This window comes from Serinus canaria, chromosome 1, assembly GCF_022539315.1.
Source record: "Serinus canaria isolate serCan28SL12 chromosome 1, serCan2020, whole genome shotgun sequence".
NCBI classification, from domain to species: Eukaryota; Metazoa; Chordata; class Aves; order Passeriformes; family Fringillidae; genus Serinus; species Serinus canaria.
This window is the reverse complement of record NC_066313.1, coordinates 84,645,987-84,664,145: the sequence shown is the minus strand read 5'-3', so window position 1 is coordinate 84,664,145 and position 18,159 is coordinate 84,645,987. Positions and strand designations below refer to the sequence as shown.

Sequence of the window (18,159 nt, the reverse complement as noted above, 5' to 3'; positions counted from 1 at the left end):
GGCCATCTCCTTTCCTCTCACGGGACTACTGAATCTTCACATCAGGTTACAGTCCTGCTTTTCTCATTGAAGCTTAATTAATGATGATTATATAATCCTCCCAAATGGAAAATCAAATCTCTTGTATTTGATTTAGCACAGCCAGTGACTCATGCAGGCGCTCTGCACAGCCTGCACTGCTGTCTCGCTGGTCAGCTGCTCTCGCTTGGGCACAGCCAATGCAATGGGGATTCACTCATGTGCAGGCAGCTCATGTCACATCCCTGGTGCAGACAGAGCTGCAGAAATGCTCTGCAGTAGGGTTTGCAGAGTACAGATTCCTCAGGACCAGTCAAAATGTGCATGCTCTTGCTAACTCTGGGCTGTGTAGCTCCTCTAGCCCACAGCTGTAGCTGACCCTAGGAGCTCCAGGGACAGTGATCTGAAAGACTGAATACCTGCTGTGAACTGTGAGAGCCTTCCTGCGCAATTTCCGGGTCCTGTTCATGCATGTCCCTGCCTCTTCTGGGATCAGTGAAGATGCCAGTGACTGCTTCTCTGTGTGAGCAGCATGGGTTCAATGTAGATTATATATGATCTGGCTCCCTGACAGCAATTCTGGCGACAAGTAACCTTGGCAGATATCAGGTCCCTCTTCAGCATGTCCCTCTTCAGCATGAAAAAAATTATCTTTGGCATCTCAGTACAATGGCCTTTAAAGCCTCAGAGTTCCCATTAAAGTTAGGGAGAGAAGCTAAGCCCTTAACTGGCTTTCTAAGCTGCAATCCTTCAAATTAATCCATTCAAACCCATCCCTATATGATGTTCTCAGCCAGAAGTCAACAATGCGATTAAGGTATGAGGGAGGAGGTATGAGGGAGGAGGGAGGGGGGCAAGGTGACTGGGAACTCACATGCATGACCTCCTTGCCCCAAGCACCAACACTGTATGAGCAATGAACAATAATAAAATAAGCCTAAGGAGATGATAATTCAAAAGAGGCTACATAAAAGGCTATGTGGAAGTAGAATAAAGATAGTAACATTTCTGTTAAAGAGGGTGAAGTAGGACCTACCAGTTCTTAAAAACATCAGCAAAGGTTAAATGAGAAGGAATGGAGACATTTACTCCTGCTATGACTCTACATTAATGACAACAGAATAGCTAAGTATCCTGATAGGATATAATCTGCCCAGGGATAAAAGAACTTCCCTGGCCATAGAGGCTCTGGCATCCTTGTGGCAGGAACATGCAGGCTGAGTGGGCTCAGAGTATGCTCAGCAAACCATTGGAAACAAAGATAGGAGTTCGCATTGGGTGGCTAAAAAGGAATGGCAGGATTTGTATTTAAGGAACATCCTGTATCAGTCTCCCATGTGTAAAAACATGCTCACACTTCCACTGCTGTGAAAAGCTACAGGGAAAAACATTCTTCAATACATTCATAAGGAATGTCTCCTGCTAGTTAAGCCTAATTTGCAATTTCTGTCTTTCTCCCCCAGCTGACTCTTTTCTTATCTTTAGCTTAGAATCCTTCCTTCACAAACACCTCCAAAAAGCAGGCTTTGGGGCCAGCTGATCCTATGCATAGCTGCCCAGAGTGATATGTCTCTCCCACCACCCTTCCACCACCTTCTTCCTTGCCCACTTGGCCTCACAGCTGCAGGACGGATGACTAGAGAATGGGTATTTATTTAACAGGAGGAAAAGAGGGCAATTGCTGTCTGGCCCAACAGATGACAACCCTGAGGAACATGGGCTGGGGGATGGTGCCTGGTAACTGTGGGCCAAACAGAGTAGGAATCCAGCCCACCCCTGCACCCACCACATGCTTGAAGTTGTTTGTGCCACAAGTCCCTGTGCCAAAGCACGGGCGCTTGCCCCCAGCCCTTGGGTGGCTTCCCCAAAGGGTGGAGCATTCCTATGGTGCTCACTTGAGCTGATTCTCCTGTGCCTAGTTCAGGGTGCAGCTGGCTGGTGCAAGGAGCTCAGTGGATCCAAGGACAGCCTCTTTGGAGGTCTGCACCCTCCTCCGGCTGCTCACCCTCTAAGCCAATGGTATCAGTTCCCAAGCAAACAGTTTGCTGCTGCTACATCTGAGTCCAGGGCACTTGCTTCCACCTTTGCTGGGAGGCAGCCATGGGGGTGACTCCCAGCCAAAGGGGAGCAGTGCTGGACATGCACTGGGGTGAGGCATTTCCATCAGGCTCTGCACTGAACTGGGGAAACTAAAGTCAGACGGCAAGGGGGCCAGGAGGCACCATCTCACAGAGCTAGGTAAGGCTGCCCCTCCCTGTCAACCAGAGGGTCAGACTGCAGCAGAGATGGGAAGAAAGTGGAAGAGACAAAATAAAGTGAAGATCTAGAAAAAAAGTGGCACAAAGGGGGAAAAATGTGAAGAAGAAAGCACATGACTTCTTTGAAAGCTATTAAGATGGGGTCTTTGGAAAATGCTTTGGTGTCTTCTGAGATCAATATGTCCCCATTTAGTTTCTATGCATTAAGCTGGGGAAGATAGCTGTAATGTAAGTTTTATCATTCTTCTGAGAAATAGCCACTGATAAAATAGCTGGGATGTGAAATCCTAACTGGAAAGGGGGCAATATTAATGTCACACCAAAATAAAGGGCTGAAAATCCTTGAAGAAAATGGATCAGAAATTCCCCTGGTAGAAATGTATCCTTATGAGTCAGCACCTGAAATCCGGTTTCTGCTCTAGAAAACAGAACAGCTTGGTGTGCACGTCTGTCAGGCAGGCGCATGTCACTTCATTCAAACTAGAAAGCATACAGGCAGCTACAGTTTTTTATACAAATAGAGCCTCAAATCAGATGGCACCAAACAAGAAATACATATCTCCATCCTGCACGTAGGTTTCTATTCTAGTCATGTGGAGCAAAAGCAGAAAGTTAAATGGGGACAGGGACATTTTTTTTCACAGCGTGGCGTGCAGTTTTTGGAAAGCACGGTGGGGAATTTTTTTGCAGAGGATGACCTATTTGGAACAATACCAGCAACTTTGGAAATGCCACTCTGGAGTTCAGTCAGGCAAGTAACTAAAGCAAACTTGGGTAGGCAGGAGAAGGAAAGGAATAAAAGAATATTTCATTTCTGACACTAATGGCCGTGCAGCAATCTGTTTGTTAGAGAACGGGTGAGGTGGAAATCTGCTCTTCACCCCTTGAAAGATGGTTTCCCTGGACTGACTGTGGTGCATTAGTGACTATGCTGACTGCGTGTCTTCCCTTTTTTTTTGGAGAGTATTGAGTTCTGCAGTGATGGAGAGGAATGCAAAATGGCAGCCAGAGAGGGAGGTGGGTGGCAGTGTCCTCAGCCATTCTGATGAAACGTGGCACTGCTGCCTTTCCCCAAGATTTTTCAGAAAAGGGTAAGGAGACAGATTTGGCAGGTTATCAGTTCTGGCATGGAATTTGTGTTTAAAGTAAACCAGCAGATAAGGAAGCAGGATTATAATTTTGCTAATAGGTGGGGTCTTAGCACACAGTATCAGTGAGCACAAATAAACCCTCACCTAAACCTGTCAGTGTTTGCAAACTTACCCAGAGTCCAGGATCACTGCAAGTGAAGGGCAGTAACAAAAGCAACTAACACAATTTCACTCATCACATGTATTCATCCAGCTATTGCAACTCAGCCATGAGATCCGTGAGAAGCAAAATTTATCCCGTAATGTTAAAAATAGTTCTGTCAGTTAAAAGCCTGTCTTGTTCAATGGAGCAATACTTATATTTTATTTTACACAGCTAAAGGAACATTTATACAACAATTAAAGCTTACCATTGCTGTAAGACCGAAAATTTCCTACAAATTTTATGTATTCATATGTTGGAAATTCCTTTGGGTTCAAACTTCCTCTCAGAAGATGACAATAAAACTCTAGTTCATTGTCAGCTGGATTGTTAAAAGAAGAAGAAGAAGAAATAAATATACTATTTCAGCTAAACACAACCAATGGCGTCTTCCAACCCCAATCTTGCAACTGGCAGCACAAGAGCAGCTTGTTACCACTCAGGACTGCTAAACACCAATGTGCTATACATTGTAGGAGCAGAGCCTCTGCAAGAAAGCCTTGCAGGGATGCAGGTTGCTCAGCACTGTGCCCAGGTGTGCCTGCAGCTTGGGGACAGCTTTGGAGACTTGCCCTCTCTGACACCACCTCATCACAGGAGTTACACAGCCACAGCCTCGGAGCAGCAACAGAGAGAACTGGGTTCTTCACTTACTGCTTTTTTCTATTTAGGCTCCTCACAACTCACAGCTATTCTACATCTTGTGTTGGAAAACTGTGCTTAATTACCTCAAAACATCTATTAAATTAACTATGGCATATTAGCTATCAGCTGCAGGTTTTGTACGATACAGTAGATTGGGCAGCTGTACATCTTACATTATTTTGTCTTTTTTGGTTTTCTGCATCTTACCTCCTAGAGAGAGTAAGGCTGAGGAAGTAAAAACATTTCCTTGGAAATCAAATTTCAATTGGAAAAAGAATTACAATAGTTTTAGAGGTATGAGTAAGGCAAACCAAAGGTATGCCACATTAGCTGATCTCTGAACATCTTACTTGAACAGGCTTCAATATCAATTAAGATGTGATTTGTCTCAGGTGAACTCTCAATTTCCATCAGCTAACCTATTTTCCTTAGCTGTCTCAAATGACATGATATTTAATAATTAACATAACTGCAAGCAGTCTTAGCCTAGTAAAATAAAGGCAAAGAGTTTCATTTAAAAATAGAACCAAAGGGTCATTCCAGGTGGCAAGATCTTTTGAAAGGCTATGAACCTAATTTTTTTACTGCACATCACATAAAAAACTCTTTCTGGGAAAAAAAAATTATCCTGCCTGTGCTTTTTCATTTACTAGACAAAATAAAATGAAACTTACTTTTTAAGTAATCGGATGAGGCAGAATCTGTCATAAGCATACAAGAAGATAACATCTTATAAATTTCTGAGTGTTCTTGTTCTGGGAGGAAGTTTAACAAATTCTGATCCAAGACATCACACTGCAAAGAGAAATACCTTCTGAGACAAACAGAAATATCACAACAAGCAACACTTGCAGAGATGTGATACAAAGCCTGTGGCATTTGACAGGAGCTTCCTCACTGATTTCCAGGTACTCTAAAACAGAGGGGGAACTTGTTGGACAAACTGAGTGGCCACTTCTCTGTGGGCTGGTCATCAGATTAAGTCTCAGCAATCAGCAGTATTTAATGTTTCTCAGAGACCACTAGATGCAGCAGGTATGTCCATGCAATTCAATGATGAGACCTGGGAGAGGGCTGGAAAAGGGTGTCTGGCTCCCTACACTGCTACTAAGCTCCATGCACAGGCCTGTTGTGGATCACTGGAATTCGTTCTTTCCCTGACAGAGCCTGACTTGCAGGAGCAGTGAGGCTGAGAGTCAGCCAGGTCAGTCCCACATCAAGCCCCTTCCCGAGGGAATCCCCTCAGTTCCTGGGAAATGCCCTTGGGGTGGCAGGTCTTGTTCCCCACTTCCTGCATCCTGGCAGGTGGGAGCAGGGAGAAAGGGACTTCCACGTCTGGACATGACTTTACAGCAGTTAGTCTCCTGGGAGGGGGACTTCACAGTACCACCAACACAAGCCCTCCCTCTGGCCAGCCATGAGCTGAATGTCCATGTGCCTCCAGCCCCATGATCAGCTGGCTTGAACCTGAACTCCATCCAATATCTAGGAAGTGAGATTTGGGAACAGAAAGAGGAGACAGATTTGTGCAAAAGGCCATGGCTGGCTCAGAGTGGAGACAACAACGAGTCTGTCATGGGCTGCCAAGAGGAAGGTCTCCCTATGCTCAGTGTGGTGACTAACCCAAGAGAGTGTATCTGAAAGGAAGCCTGAAATAAAGTGACCCTCCAATGGCATTGACTTACATCTGTCCCACTTGAGACTACCTCAGGCTGAGCTGGCACACTGACACAGCTTTGTGTGTCATCAGAGCAGCTTCTATCAGACTGTACAGTCCTGCTGAAAACATGTAAGCCCTGTATGAGACTGGCAAGTTATTACCCATCATCTATTTGTGTAAGATTGTGCTTTGGTTTCCATCTGCTTTCTATTCATACTAGCTTTTATGTGGGGAATTCCTGTTTAGAGTGGTGAAACTCATGGAGCAGACTTTAAAAATCACACACACCTTAACAAGAATATATCGCTTTAGATGATTCAGTTATAAGTATTATATATGCTCATTACTTGAATATGTTGTGAAGAATACTCAAAAGTTATTTTTGTGGCTTTTGTTTATATCTTATTAATGTGAATAATCCTACTGATACAGTATGTGATGAAGGTTTTTTATATATGTATAAATACCTACATACACACTTCTATATACACATACTATACTTCACAAAATGTAGGACATTGTTTCATGTAATTTTTTTTGTGCATATGAAGAAAGAGAGCCTTTAACAGGAAACTGCACTGGTGAGTTCTGTTCAAGGCTTAGGTGCAATCTCAGAATTTTATTTTCCTGTAAATGATAATGATGCCACCAGGTTAATTAGTCTCCAATCTACTCTGCAGTAACTGAAGGAAAACTAGATGTGAGCCATCACCACTCCTCTAACTGAAACCTTTTGTCTGTATACTGTGACCAAACTCCAATTCCAAACTCTTGCCTCTTGCAGAGGTTTGGCAGGCCTGTAAAACAGTGCACAGAACAGAACTTCTGGATCTTGTACACATCAAGACTTCAACAATGCTTTTGAATCAGTATGTCAATCCAGAATACATTGCTAAGTCAAACAGAGAGGCGGAAGCAAATATTCCACTGTCTCGCTGGAACTGTAGAAAATGCCAAGCAAGCTATTCATAGCTAATTCTGCACCAGACCCAAAGAGCAGACATCTGATGCCATGGCAAAAAGATAGGTGGTGAAACAGATAAGCTCTGCAAAGGGACCTGGACAGTCTGGATGAAAGACCTGAGACCAACTGTATGAGGGTCCAACAAGGCAAAGCACCATACAGTGCTAGAGGCTGGAGCAGAGTGGCTGGGAAGCTGCCCAGTGCCAAAAGGACCTGGGGGTGCTGATCCACATGAGCCAGTGTGTGCCCAGGTGGCCCAGAAGGGCAATGGTGACCTGGCCTGTATCAGCAATAGTGTGGCCAGCAGGACCAGGGCACTGATTGCCCCCTGTACTGGGAACTGGTGAGGCCACACCTTGTGTGCTGTATCCAGTTCTGGACTGCTCAATTCATCTCACACTGTGGTGCTGGAGCATGTCCAGAGCAGAACAACAGAGCTGGAGAAGGGTCTTGCACAGGTCTAACAAGGACCTGCTGAGGGAGTTAGAACTGTTTAGCCTGGAGAAAAGGAGGCTCAGGGGAGACCTTATCACACTCTTAAAACTATCTCAAAGGAGGTTGTGGTGATGTGGGGTTGGTCTCTTCTCCCAGGCAACCAGTGACAGGACAAAGGGAAATGGACTCAAGCTGCACCAGGGGAGGCTCAAGCTGGACATCTGAAAAAATTTCTTCATGAAAGAGTGATTAAACATGGGAAGAGGCTGCCCAGGAAAGTGGGCAGAGCCACCATCCCTGGAAGGGTTCAAAAAATGAGTGGACATTGCACTTTGGTTTAGCGGGCATGGTGGTATTAGGTCAAAGGTTGGACTTGATGATTTTGCAGGTCTTTTCTGACCTGATACTATTTACAAAATTTGACCATCAGTGATAAAAATGGATTAATTAGAGGGGAATGGTTTGCAGCTCTGTCTAATTATTCTTGCAGTGAGCAGTTCTGTGCCTCTGGCTGAGACAGAATGCTGAATGAGATAAACTACAGTGACTGTGGGTAGACTTGTTAGAGGAACTATGTTAATGCATAGTTATGCTGCTAAGCCTGGAATCTACTCTGCATCTTCAAATCTATGGATCCTGCTAAGCAAAGCTTAGGAGTATTTACTCAGGAAAGCTAAGGCAGGCAAAGAACACCTTTGCCTACATGGATGCTGGTCTGTTCTAAATACAGTACATCAAATTCTGCAATAATGGGACGCATAGTTAAAATATTTCTGCAGTTTCAACAAAACAGCTGTACTCCAGAATGGAACTCCTTCCTCATAATTTCATTGCCTTTACTGCAGGATGGGGGTAGTGGTTATGTGAAAAATTCTTGCTGCAGGGAGAAAAAAAATCAGAGGGTCTAAGCAAACATGGTGACTAGGAAAGGCATGGTGGAGGACTGCAAATGAGACAGGTTTCTTTCCCATCGACACAAAAAATAAAGATGGCTATGCACTTGTGTGCTGGGATTTGCCCCCTGTATGTCCTGCACTGATTCCCACTGCTACCCTGTAACAGCAACACAGCATGATTAACTTCTGCACACTGTAAGGTGCTATGCCCTGGATTCTTCCATCCTGAGGTTTACCTTAAGCACCCCACACAGCAGAGCAGCTCCTTGAATTTCACTGGGCATCCTCTGAGGAGAAATCGCAACCCTGCCAGGGACCCTCTGGAAAAGCAGGCAGGAAGGGACAGGGAGGACCCTTCTCAAGAGACTGCATATTCCTGGAGTCATTGTGTATCATCTGACTGCAAATGCTATGAGTTGTGGTCAGATTTCAATGAGTTCACTTCAGAGTCATCCTTATCATGTGAGCTAGACCTCTCCATCTCAACTGACCCTACGAGTAGTCTCCAGACCTCATTAAAAAAATTTAGAATTACAACAGGGGAAATTTGTGTTTGAAAATTCTCCATGGAAGTATGGGAAGCTGTGTTAAAGAGAATCGGATATATTTGTTCTCAGCACTAGAACTTTCATTATTTTATTGAAAGAAAATACATCAGTTTTCTTAACAGGAGCCCTCAGAGAGCCCGCTCTGCATTCTGCCCAGTTTTGCATTCCTTTCATTGTTCAAAGAAGATTTTCAGAGTATTTTTTCCCTGCTGTCACAGAAGAGAAAGAATTGGTATTTTGTCCCTCAAACAGTGACTGAATTTAGCTTACAAATAGGTCCTCCAGGTAAACAAAATGAGCCACATAGATTTTCCAGATAGCACTCTGATCAGTTTTAAAACTTAAAAAAAACAAATGACAATGGCAACAGAGGACTAAAATACCCAGTGTGCACTTGGAGCACCCTCAGCTGGGCCCCTGCCCATGGCCATAGTGATTTGCCAACCTGGGTCAGGCAGAAGCCTTTATTCCTTGCTCAGTTATGGCCTCTGGGATGCTTCCTACTTGGACTGTAATGTGCTGCTTCTATGCAAATAAAAAGTAGTGTCCATCTTTATCCTTATTTTGGGCTGGATACCATGTCAGGTTATCATACAAAGCATGTCTTTGGGAGAGAAAACCAATTTAGTTTCTGATGGTGTAACTCAGGAACTGTAAACCTGAATCTATCCATGTTCAGTCAGGGCTTCAGACTTCAGGCACAGGGTCTGAAATGTGTCTTCCTGAAGAAGAATACTTTCCCTCAGCAAATCTAGCATCTCCACTAAGAATCAGTATTTAAAAGGGATACCAAAGAAACCACCAAATGATGAAAAAGAAGGAAATTTCATGGAAATCAGTAAGTGTATGAAAACCCCATAGCCTGTGTGTAGAACAGAGCTCTCCCCACCCTTGAAGTGAGGAAAATGTCAGAAAATAGTCAAGTACTGGTCTTCTAAACTGTTGAGGATGAAAGAAAACTGAAATAGACAGACTTAGTTCAATCTGTTGTTGCATAGCAATATTTTTGCATTTACCAGGAGCTGCTCTTTCATCAAGTTCCCTCTGTCTCAGAAGAAAATAATTTTTGTGCTTATTCCAGCAAGGTAACGTTGTGAAATACATTTGTCTGGGTGGAAAACATAACACATATTCGGTGAAAAACTAAATGAGAGAAAGAGAATTGTAATTTTCTTAAGAACATGGCAGGGGGTAGTACAATAATGATTTGGCAGCTAATTTTTTCTCCTGGGCATGTATTTATTTGAGACCAGGGTACTAAAAAATGAGTGTGAGGATTAATCCATAATTATTGTGCCATTTTGCCTAGAGCAGCCTTAGCAACAGGAGCAGGGTTTGGAGCAGTCCCTCTCCCCTGCTCCTCCAGCCCAAGCCAAAGCACAGGAGTGTCTCCTGGAGCAGCACACAGACAAAAGGAGCTCAATGTGCTGAACATCGGCTGCACTGGTGTAGGGTTGCATCCAGCATTGGCTCCACCAGCAGCTCCTGGGAGCAGGGTGCTCCCCTTGGGAAAGCACAGGGGAGCTGCAGGGAGAGCTGTCAGCAGCCTCCAGCTAACTCCAAATTCAATGGGGCTTTTGTCCTTTACCTCCCTGGGAGCAGAATAAGGCCCTTAACAAGCTCCTCACTGGGCTGCCAGCAGCACTGGTGCTATTCTCTGCTAGCTTAGAAATCAGAGATGGAAAAGATCAGCCAGGTCACCCTGTCCCTCCCCTGGCCAGACTATTCCTGCAGAGCTTTTTCCATTCAAGCTAAAGTGCCTCATAGCAACAAAAACCTGAAGGATATGAATCACACAGAGAGAGTGCAGAGCTGAGCAACAGCAGCAGGCAGCATAATGCAGGGACAAACTCCCTCACCACATTTTCAGGAAAACACCACCCCCAGCACTGTTTTACACTGCTCCTACAAGTGCAGTGCCCAATTCTACAATGTGTAGTAGAAAAGGCAATGCCAGAATTACTCACCGGTAAATGCCCTAGAAGAGGTGTGATGCTGTCAGACACATAGATGATGCTTCCACCTGTGGTTACTGCTATAATGAAGCCATCTAATGCCTAAGGAAAACAGACAAGTGCAGAGTGCTTTAATAGGAATGAGTGGTGTAAACAGGACATCTCATCATGTATTGATCAAAACAGTTTGACTTCGGCACCATATTGTTATCAAGTTGTAGGAATGTTATCTCAAGTTGCAGAACAGTAATTCTCTGATTTTACAGTCTGATTTAACTTTTACAAGACTCTTTGTAGTCTAGTAAAACCTACTATTGAAGCAACAAAGGGCTCACAGGAACATTTCATGTCTCAGTTTTTAAATTAATCACACATTTTAATAATGTAAAATGACTAAGACTGGATCCCTTGGAAGTTATTAAAATGAACATTTGAGCTCTGTGTAAATATCAAAGGACGATGAAAGGATGCAGTCCTATCTCAAAATGGTACTTCTCTGCAAACCCCATAAATCTCAGTTTGTATTAATGTAACATTGTATATTACTGGGCTTTCATGTAAGTAAAAGCAATGCAAATGATCAAATAATCCTTAGCCTGAGTTTTAATTGAGTGATTTATTTTAAAGGTCATGGTATTAGATTACTCATTCCAAGACAAATTCACCCTTCTGCAGAGTTTCTTCCTCACTTTGGTCCCATCTTGTGGTAAGCCCCTTCACTCCTAGGACTGAAGGGAAATGTCAGCCTTATCCCCACCCTCTGCACAAGAGCAATGTCACCTTTAAAATGAGTCTCTTCTTTAGTGTGAGCTGCCAAGTTTTGATCTAAGTTTTGTTCAAAATTAAACCTAGGTAGATTTTGAGATCTAAGGCAAGATTAACTTAATTTTTTGGGGGATTCTCCTCAGAGTGAACTAAAGCTAGATGATCTTTAGATCACTGTAAGGAGAACATCTCAAAAAATTAAGACACAACAATAGGTGCTCAGAAAATATATTAGAACCTTCCCATTGTCATTAGGGAGTCATCAGTGAGGCTCCCAACCCTTCAAGGGGGGCAAGTCTGGGTCCTTCCTGTCAGTTGCCTGATGTTCTGGAGTCAGTTTTGCCAGCAGTATTTGAGCAGCAAATACACTACAAGCACAGCTGAATCAGAGCAGTGTTTGACAATGCTCCAGTGGCCATACCTGCTCAGGAGACAGGTGTGCTGCAAACAGCCTGACCAGAGAGCCATGGCATTACAAAATCATATCACAAATCCAGGCCTGCCTCCAAGCCAGACTTGCAGTTGATCTTGTAAGCCCCAGCACATCCTTCCCCCCTACTGACTTCAATAAGGGAAAGAATTCTGAGAACACTGGAAAATGCTAATTGTTTAAAAAAAAAAAAAAAAAAAAGGAAAACACAAAGCCTTGAATAAAGACACAAACATATGTTCCTTTTTCCAGAGAATGCTGAGCACCCACAACTATTTAAGTCAATGGGAATCTGCTGGTGCTTCAATCCTTTGAAAAGCAAGTCAATAACTTAAACCCCAGTAGAAGAGTGAGTGTTTAGCATCTCTGAAAACCCTCCAGCTGCTATAGTTAGTTTGATTTTGTTAATCTAGGTGCAGAGAATATGTTTTTCTTTAGTGCAGTACATTCAAGCTGTTTTCTAAAAAAGCCTGATAGCTGTTAACCCATAGACGAGAGCAGTGGTTTTACAAGGCAGTTGGATTGTGCATGTTACTATGGTGAAGGTTGTTAGTTTTTAAAAAATCAAGTCTTTATTTCATATCCAATGCAAATTACACACAGTGACTCATATCAGAACCTTGTGGTAAAATCAAGTTAATGTGTGCATATATCACTCTGTTTTTATTTACTTGCAACTGGACATTCCAACATTAAGAGAGCATTTTCATCTTCAAAGGTTTTACTATTGCATCAGTCCTAGACAGACAGAGCCTCATGCCCACTGTAATTTGGTGACAGCCTTTTCAATGTGGTAAGAAAAGGCCATTTTCAGGAAAGCTGATATATTACTGCAGTCAATTATGCCTTGAGTCTTTTGAATTAGTGCTCAGAAAAAACCCTACCCATCTTTTAATAACAGGATGGGAAAAACTTCAAGCAGTCTTGTCCAAATGCTAATAAAATAAGATTATTAGAAAGGCAAAATAGCAGGGAATGATGAACATCTGTCACAACAGGACATCCCAATACCCAATGTTATCTTGAAGGGCATGGAAAATCACAGTAGCAAGGAGGTGATTTATAAGCTGGGAAACCAAAAGTGATTGTTTTAATCTAAAATTGTGCAACATACAAGTAGAATCAACAAAGACCCAACCTGTCAAAACAACAGTCAATTTACTGCTATCTGAGGGGCATATTTCAGTGCAGACAGAAGGAGTTATGTGTGTTAAGTTCCTGTGCACAGAGATGGAAATGGGCGGTTGTCGGAGCAATGGGAGCAAAGTGTCTTATAAAACTAGTCCAGGGGAGTCTCATCACAAGAAATTGCAATGGCCAAAGGACTGCCAGCTTCTGGGAGCCAGCAACGTGCTCCTGCTTTATGCCACTCCTTGGTGCTGAAGTTATTCCCCAACATCCTTCCCTGCCCATCACCAGAGCCTGGATCATGTGCCATGTTCACATCATTTGTGGGAGGAGAAGCTTGTTCTCAAAGGACACTGTGGGGCTATGCAACATCTGTGTGTTTAGTACAGGAGAAGAACCTGGTTAAAGGCAGTTCTAGCTATTACTGAGAGAGAAAAATGCATTCTAGCAACTCATTTGCTTTTCATTTTGAACCTACATAAACACCATTGCATTGCCTCCCTTCAAATCCCAGCTAGCATTAAAGGAACCTAAGCTATAATTGAAAAGCTATGACTGCAAAGTGCTAGAATAAGAAGAAATGTAAAAAACTATAAGAAATATAGTTTGATAAGGGCATTGAAAATCAGAATGGAAGTACCAACTGTATCAAGCCAAGAGGAGCTGTCAGGCTTTATCTGCTTGTTCAGCACCTAGCACTAGAGGGACGCGACACCTCTGCGTTTCAGGTGCTAATCTTGCATAAATATTAGATGCTAACAACGCCTTCCAAGAACAGGAGAAAAACAGCCATGTGCCCTTTACCTCACCTCTGTTTGTAAAAAAAAAAACAAAAAAACCCCCTGTGATTTGCATCTTCGCCCTGAACTGCTTTTCTTGGGAGTTGCTGCACAGTTCTGCAGGCTGTAGCAGCACAGCGCAATGGTACTGCTGAGAGGGAAGAGCAACAGGTGACAGCTCTGCTTGATAGTCAAATACAGCAGTTCCCAAAACCTCCTCTTTTGGAACTGCAGATGACACTTTGTTCTAAATGCATGGGCATTTCCATGAGTGCTAGACAAAATCAGGAAAGGTGCATGTGCATGTTTACCTCCAACATCAGCTGGGTGAATTCTTCATTGCTGAGAAATGAAGGCTTCCAGTCCTGCTGAATTTCAGAAATCTCCGTCTGTGCTGAGACTTCTAGACAAATAGAATATTTACATCTTTAAAATTCAAATTAACTTCTATCTTGAAATATTACACATGAGTCACTATGAAAAGAAAGAAATAACCTTTGTATTCAAAAATTGCAGTTTTCAAACCTGAAATGTTTTCCACATTTTTTACTCAAGTCAACTTGTACTGAGTTCAGTGGGAGCTTGTATTCACAAGGCCATTGGCCTCAAGCAGCATTACTGCGGTATTGATCAAAAGATAAAACCACTTTGCATGAAATTAAAATCAAGGCAAGGATTAGCATGTGTCCAATTGCTATTTACAATTTACAGCTTCAAAATCAGGATGCTAGAGAGGCTTCAGCCTATAGCTTCTGTGCCAAACAGAATAGCAAGAAAGCTCCTTCAGAGGAGCCCCAAAGGGCTGTGACCCCAAACTGCAGAGCTATTGCTCTGTTTTCCAAAAGGAGAGCGAATCACAATCATTTGCAGCAGCTTCACCCCGGTGCTAATGCCACCACCCTCTCTCTACCGTCAGCCACATGGTGCAGAGCAGCCCAGGTGAAGGGATGGAGTACCAGCATCTCAATCCAAATCCTGTCTGGAGGGCAGGGTCCTCCCCTGTGCTGCCAGCCCGTAAGGTCCCAAGAGAAGATCATCCCCCCTGTTGTCCTATCCTGACCCCATGGCAGAGGGCTTGCTCCTGGAGGGCTTTCCATGGAGGAGTGCAGACACGCCAGGATAACAACTCACAGCTTTGCACTGAAACTGGGGACCATACTGGATAGCTGGTAACACTGTTTGCCTTTGAAAAACAGTCACTTATGTTAGCTCTGAGTCAAACAGGATTCTGGGGGACAGCCCTAATTTACAGAAACTTGAGCTGCTTTAGTTTGCTGCTCACTCTGCTTCTCTAGGAGGGCTCCCTCGCTCAGGTCTAGTAGTGAGGGAATGGCAAGCACAGAATCTTCTCTTTTCAGCACCTCCTGTTGATTAGCACTTAAATTAATCCTGTTGATTAACACTTCCAGAGCATGTAACACTCAGTGCTCTGTATTCAGAGCACATAGGCAAACTGGCCAGAGAAACACAAATGGAAAAGACAGTAAATTTCTACAAGTGCCAGTGCATTTTGTCACCAAGAAAGAAATCAAATCCTCTGTTCAGTCTGTATTAGTGGAGATGCAGCCATTTGCTCCTACCAGCTCATTTGAGTTGCTTCCTGCACTACTGGGGGAGGTCACAGGCAGCACGGCAACTCTCCACATCCCCCATGGTTTTACACACAGGTTTGAAAGGCAGACTAAAGAAAAAGAGTCCATCAGATTTTTAGAATTAGTTTCAGAATACAGGATACTTTCAGCAGATCTGTAGCTTGGAAAAGCCAATGTACTTGAAATGGTGAGTATTGGGACAATTCCTTGAGATTTGGGATATTCCGTGGATTATAATGAAAGAGACTGTTTATGAAGGAAAAAATCTGAAAATTTGCCTTCTCCTCTGTTACAACTAGAATCTTGGTTTTGCCTACCAAACAGAAGGGGAACATGATGCAATGAACCAGATCCAAAGTATGCTGAGGATAATCAACACTTTTAAATGCTGATGCTTTGTATTATATTCTGTGACTACTAATCTGCTTTAAAAATAGGTAACATTTGCTTTTTTTAGTAAGTGCACAAACCCCAGTTACATTTTGACCCAATTGCTGGGGAAAGATCTGTGGCTGTTAGCTTTCCTTCATCTAGTTGTTTTTCAAGGAAAAGCATCTTTTGGAGTAAATTATTTGGACCTTCAGCTACAATTGTACACTTATTTCAAATCTCGGGTGATTGTTCTTTGCTCAGCTTTATAATTGAGCATATTCACATCTTCCTGTGCCTTGGGCAGCTAAAAAATAAAAGGGCAAGTTATTACTATAATTTTTAAAAAAGTGTACATAACTATTAAACCTTGAGATGTCCTGGTCATTCGCTCCTGTACAAACCATAGGTTAACAGTTGGAGTCATTGGTCTTAAATGTCTTTTCCAACCTAAACAAATATACGATTCTATCTTGCCTGTGGTAAAAAATCATTTAAGGAGAAGCTGCACTCTCATGCCAGAACCATTATAATTATTTCCTCAGTAAGACTGACATCTGTGACTCCATTCTGTTGCAAGTCATGATATAAGAGTTTTAATGGTCTTTCCTGTTACACCCAGAGCTCTCCAGAGAGTGCAGGAAGGAGGTGCTGGATGAGCCAACGTAAGCGAGGCAACGTAGTGCACCATCTTGTGAGACCCCTTCCTGCTTTCTGGGACCAGGGGCATTCCCCACAGTCACCCACTGAAACCTCTTCCTCATAGGGGCAGAGCAGGAGAGCCCATTTTGAACCAGTGCCCTGATTTATAAGGGAGGAGCATTTCAGCTGACCACTACTGGTGGATGTCAAAGCATGAGGAAGGCCACAGTGCACATTCCCCGCTCTGAGTAGAAACTAGACCAAAGAGAGCAGATCAGCAAGGTCAGAAATCTCCTCTGCCCTCTGTGAAGGTACATTTCCAAGGGACTTAACTGTCACTGGTGCAAGCATTTTAAAAATGAACTCCTGGCTTTCTGATGCTGAACTTGACTACTGCAACTGGATGCTGTGCACATGTGATGTAGCTTCTGCTTATGCAAACTGGGTGAAGCATGTCAACTATCTGTGGATGCAATTTGCTGATGCCAGCTTCAAAAAAGGAGGCACTTTCTGGTCTGAGTTTTCTACTCACTGTGCAAAATTGAGTCCTGCACAGTCCACTGAGGAGCTGGAGTGCTGAACAGATTGCTTCCCTGCATTTTTTTCTGCAGAGAAACTGGGGCAAATGCTTTGTTCTTCTGCTCAGAATATTGCAAATTTCGAGTAAGGGCATCTTCCCTCTGATCCCAAATCTCTCTTGTTCAAAGCATCTGTCTTCTTCATGAGTGCTGCAGGGCACTCATGCAGTTGCTGTCTTTCCCTCAGCTGCTGCCATTTGCCCCCTTCTCTAGCAGGTTGAGAGTCATCTTCAAATGAAGAGCACACAAGGAGATGGATTTGGGCAGCACTGTGTCTGCAAATGATCTTTTTTGATGAGGTAGGAAAAAACTTCAAATACCTTATGTTGGCACTTTTAGGTCCCTCAAGCCATTCTGATAATCACTGAAGGAAACAGGATATTACAGTTACTGTCTGGCAAGTGCATGAAGAGCTGCACTAAATCTTACCATTGTGTTTCTGCAGAAAGCCGATGACTTTTTCCAGCACAGTGGTTTTGTCCATTTTGCGAGTGTTGCCTGGAAGCATGGAGCTGAGCTCTTTGATGAGAACATTGAACTGATCGCGCCTCTTCTTCTCAGACTTGTTACGCGAAGCCCTGTAGACAGGGGAAAAGAAACAAAGGATGAGCAGAGCAAGAAGGGACATGATCATGTACCTGCTCTTTGCAATGTACCTACATAAAATTAGCTTGCTGCACATGTCAGAGTGTGAAGATTGACACTGGACTCCAGCAAAGCTGCAGAAGCAAGTAGGAGGCAACAGTTCCCACCTCCTGCTCTTGTCTTTGAGCCACCTTTAGTACCCACTGGGGAGATGGAGGCTCTGCTCACTCCTCTGTGCTGCCTCTGGACACTCTGTCTGAGCTTTATCAGGAAAGCACTGAGCTTGTAGTTGAAGGAGCTCTGTCCATCTTCCAGACATATGTAGGAACTTAAAAATTCGTGCAGTCTCTGGGGAGGCACTCAGAATGAGAAGAAATAGGAATACTGTGACAACAGTAAAATTGTCCATAAAGAAGAAGAGTAGAGACTGGATCATACCCATCTGTGCAGTCTTAACAGTCCTGCAGCTGATGCACAGGAGCTGTGCTGATCTAGAAGGACCTGCCCACTTTGGTCACAGGTGCTCTGCCTACCTCCAGGCTGGCAGAGAAGAATCAGGATATTGTCTTCCAGTCATAAAGATCAGAGACCTGAGTAGAAGTTGCTGCAGCTCCCATTT

General features: G+C 43.5%; 1 protein-coding gene across 1 annotated transcript in view; it reads right to left on the bottom strand.

Annotated features, from left to right (window-relative positions):
* The window catches only part of NPAS2 (neuronal PAS domain protein 2), a 103,002-nt gene that overhangs the window by 31,877 nt on the left and 52,966 nt on the right, over nucleotides 1-18,159 (bottom strand). The window contains exons 3-7 of the mRNA XM_050971510.1: nucleotides 17,385-17,533; nucleotides 14,086-14,177; nucleotides 10,685-10,774; nucleotides 4,889-5,009; nucleotides 3,778-3,891 (exon numbers count right to left, since the gene is read on the bottom strand). Coding sequence (XP_050827467.1) covers nucleotides 3,778-3,891; nucleotides 4,889-5,009; nucleotides 10,685-10,774; nucleotides 14,086-14,177; nucleotides 17,385-17,533 — 566 coding nt within the window. The remainder of the gene's footprint in view (nucleotides 1-3,777; nucleotides 3,892-4,888; nucleotides 5,010-10,684; nucleotides 10,775-14,085; nucleotides 14,178-17,384; nucleotides 17,534-18,159) is intronic.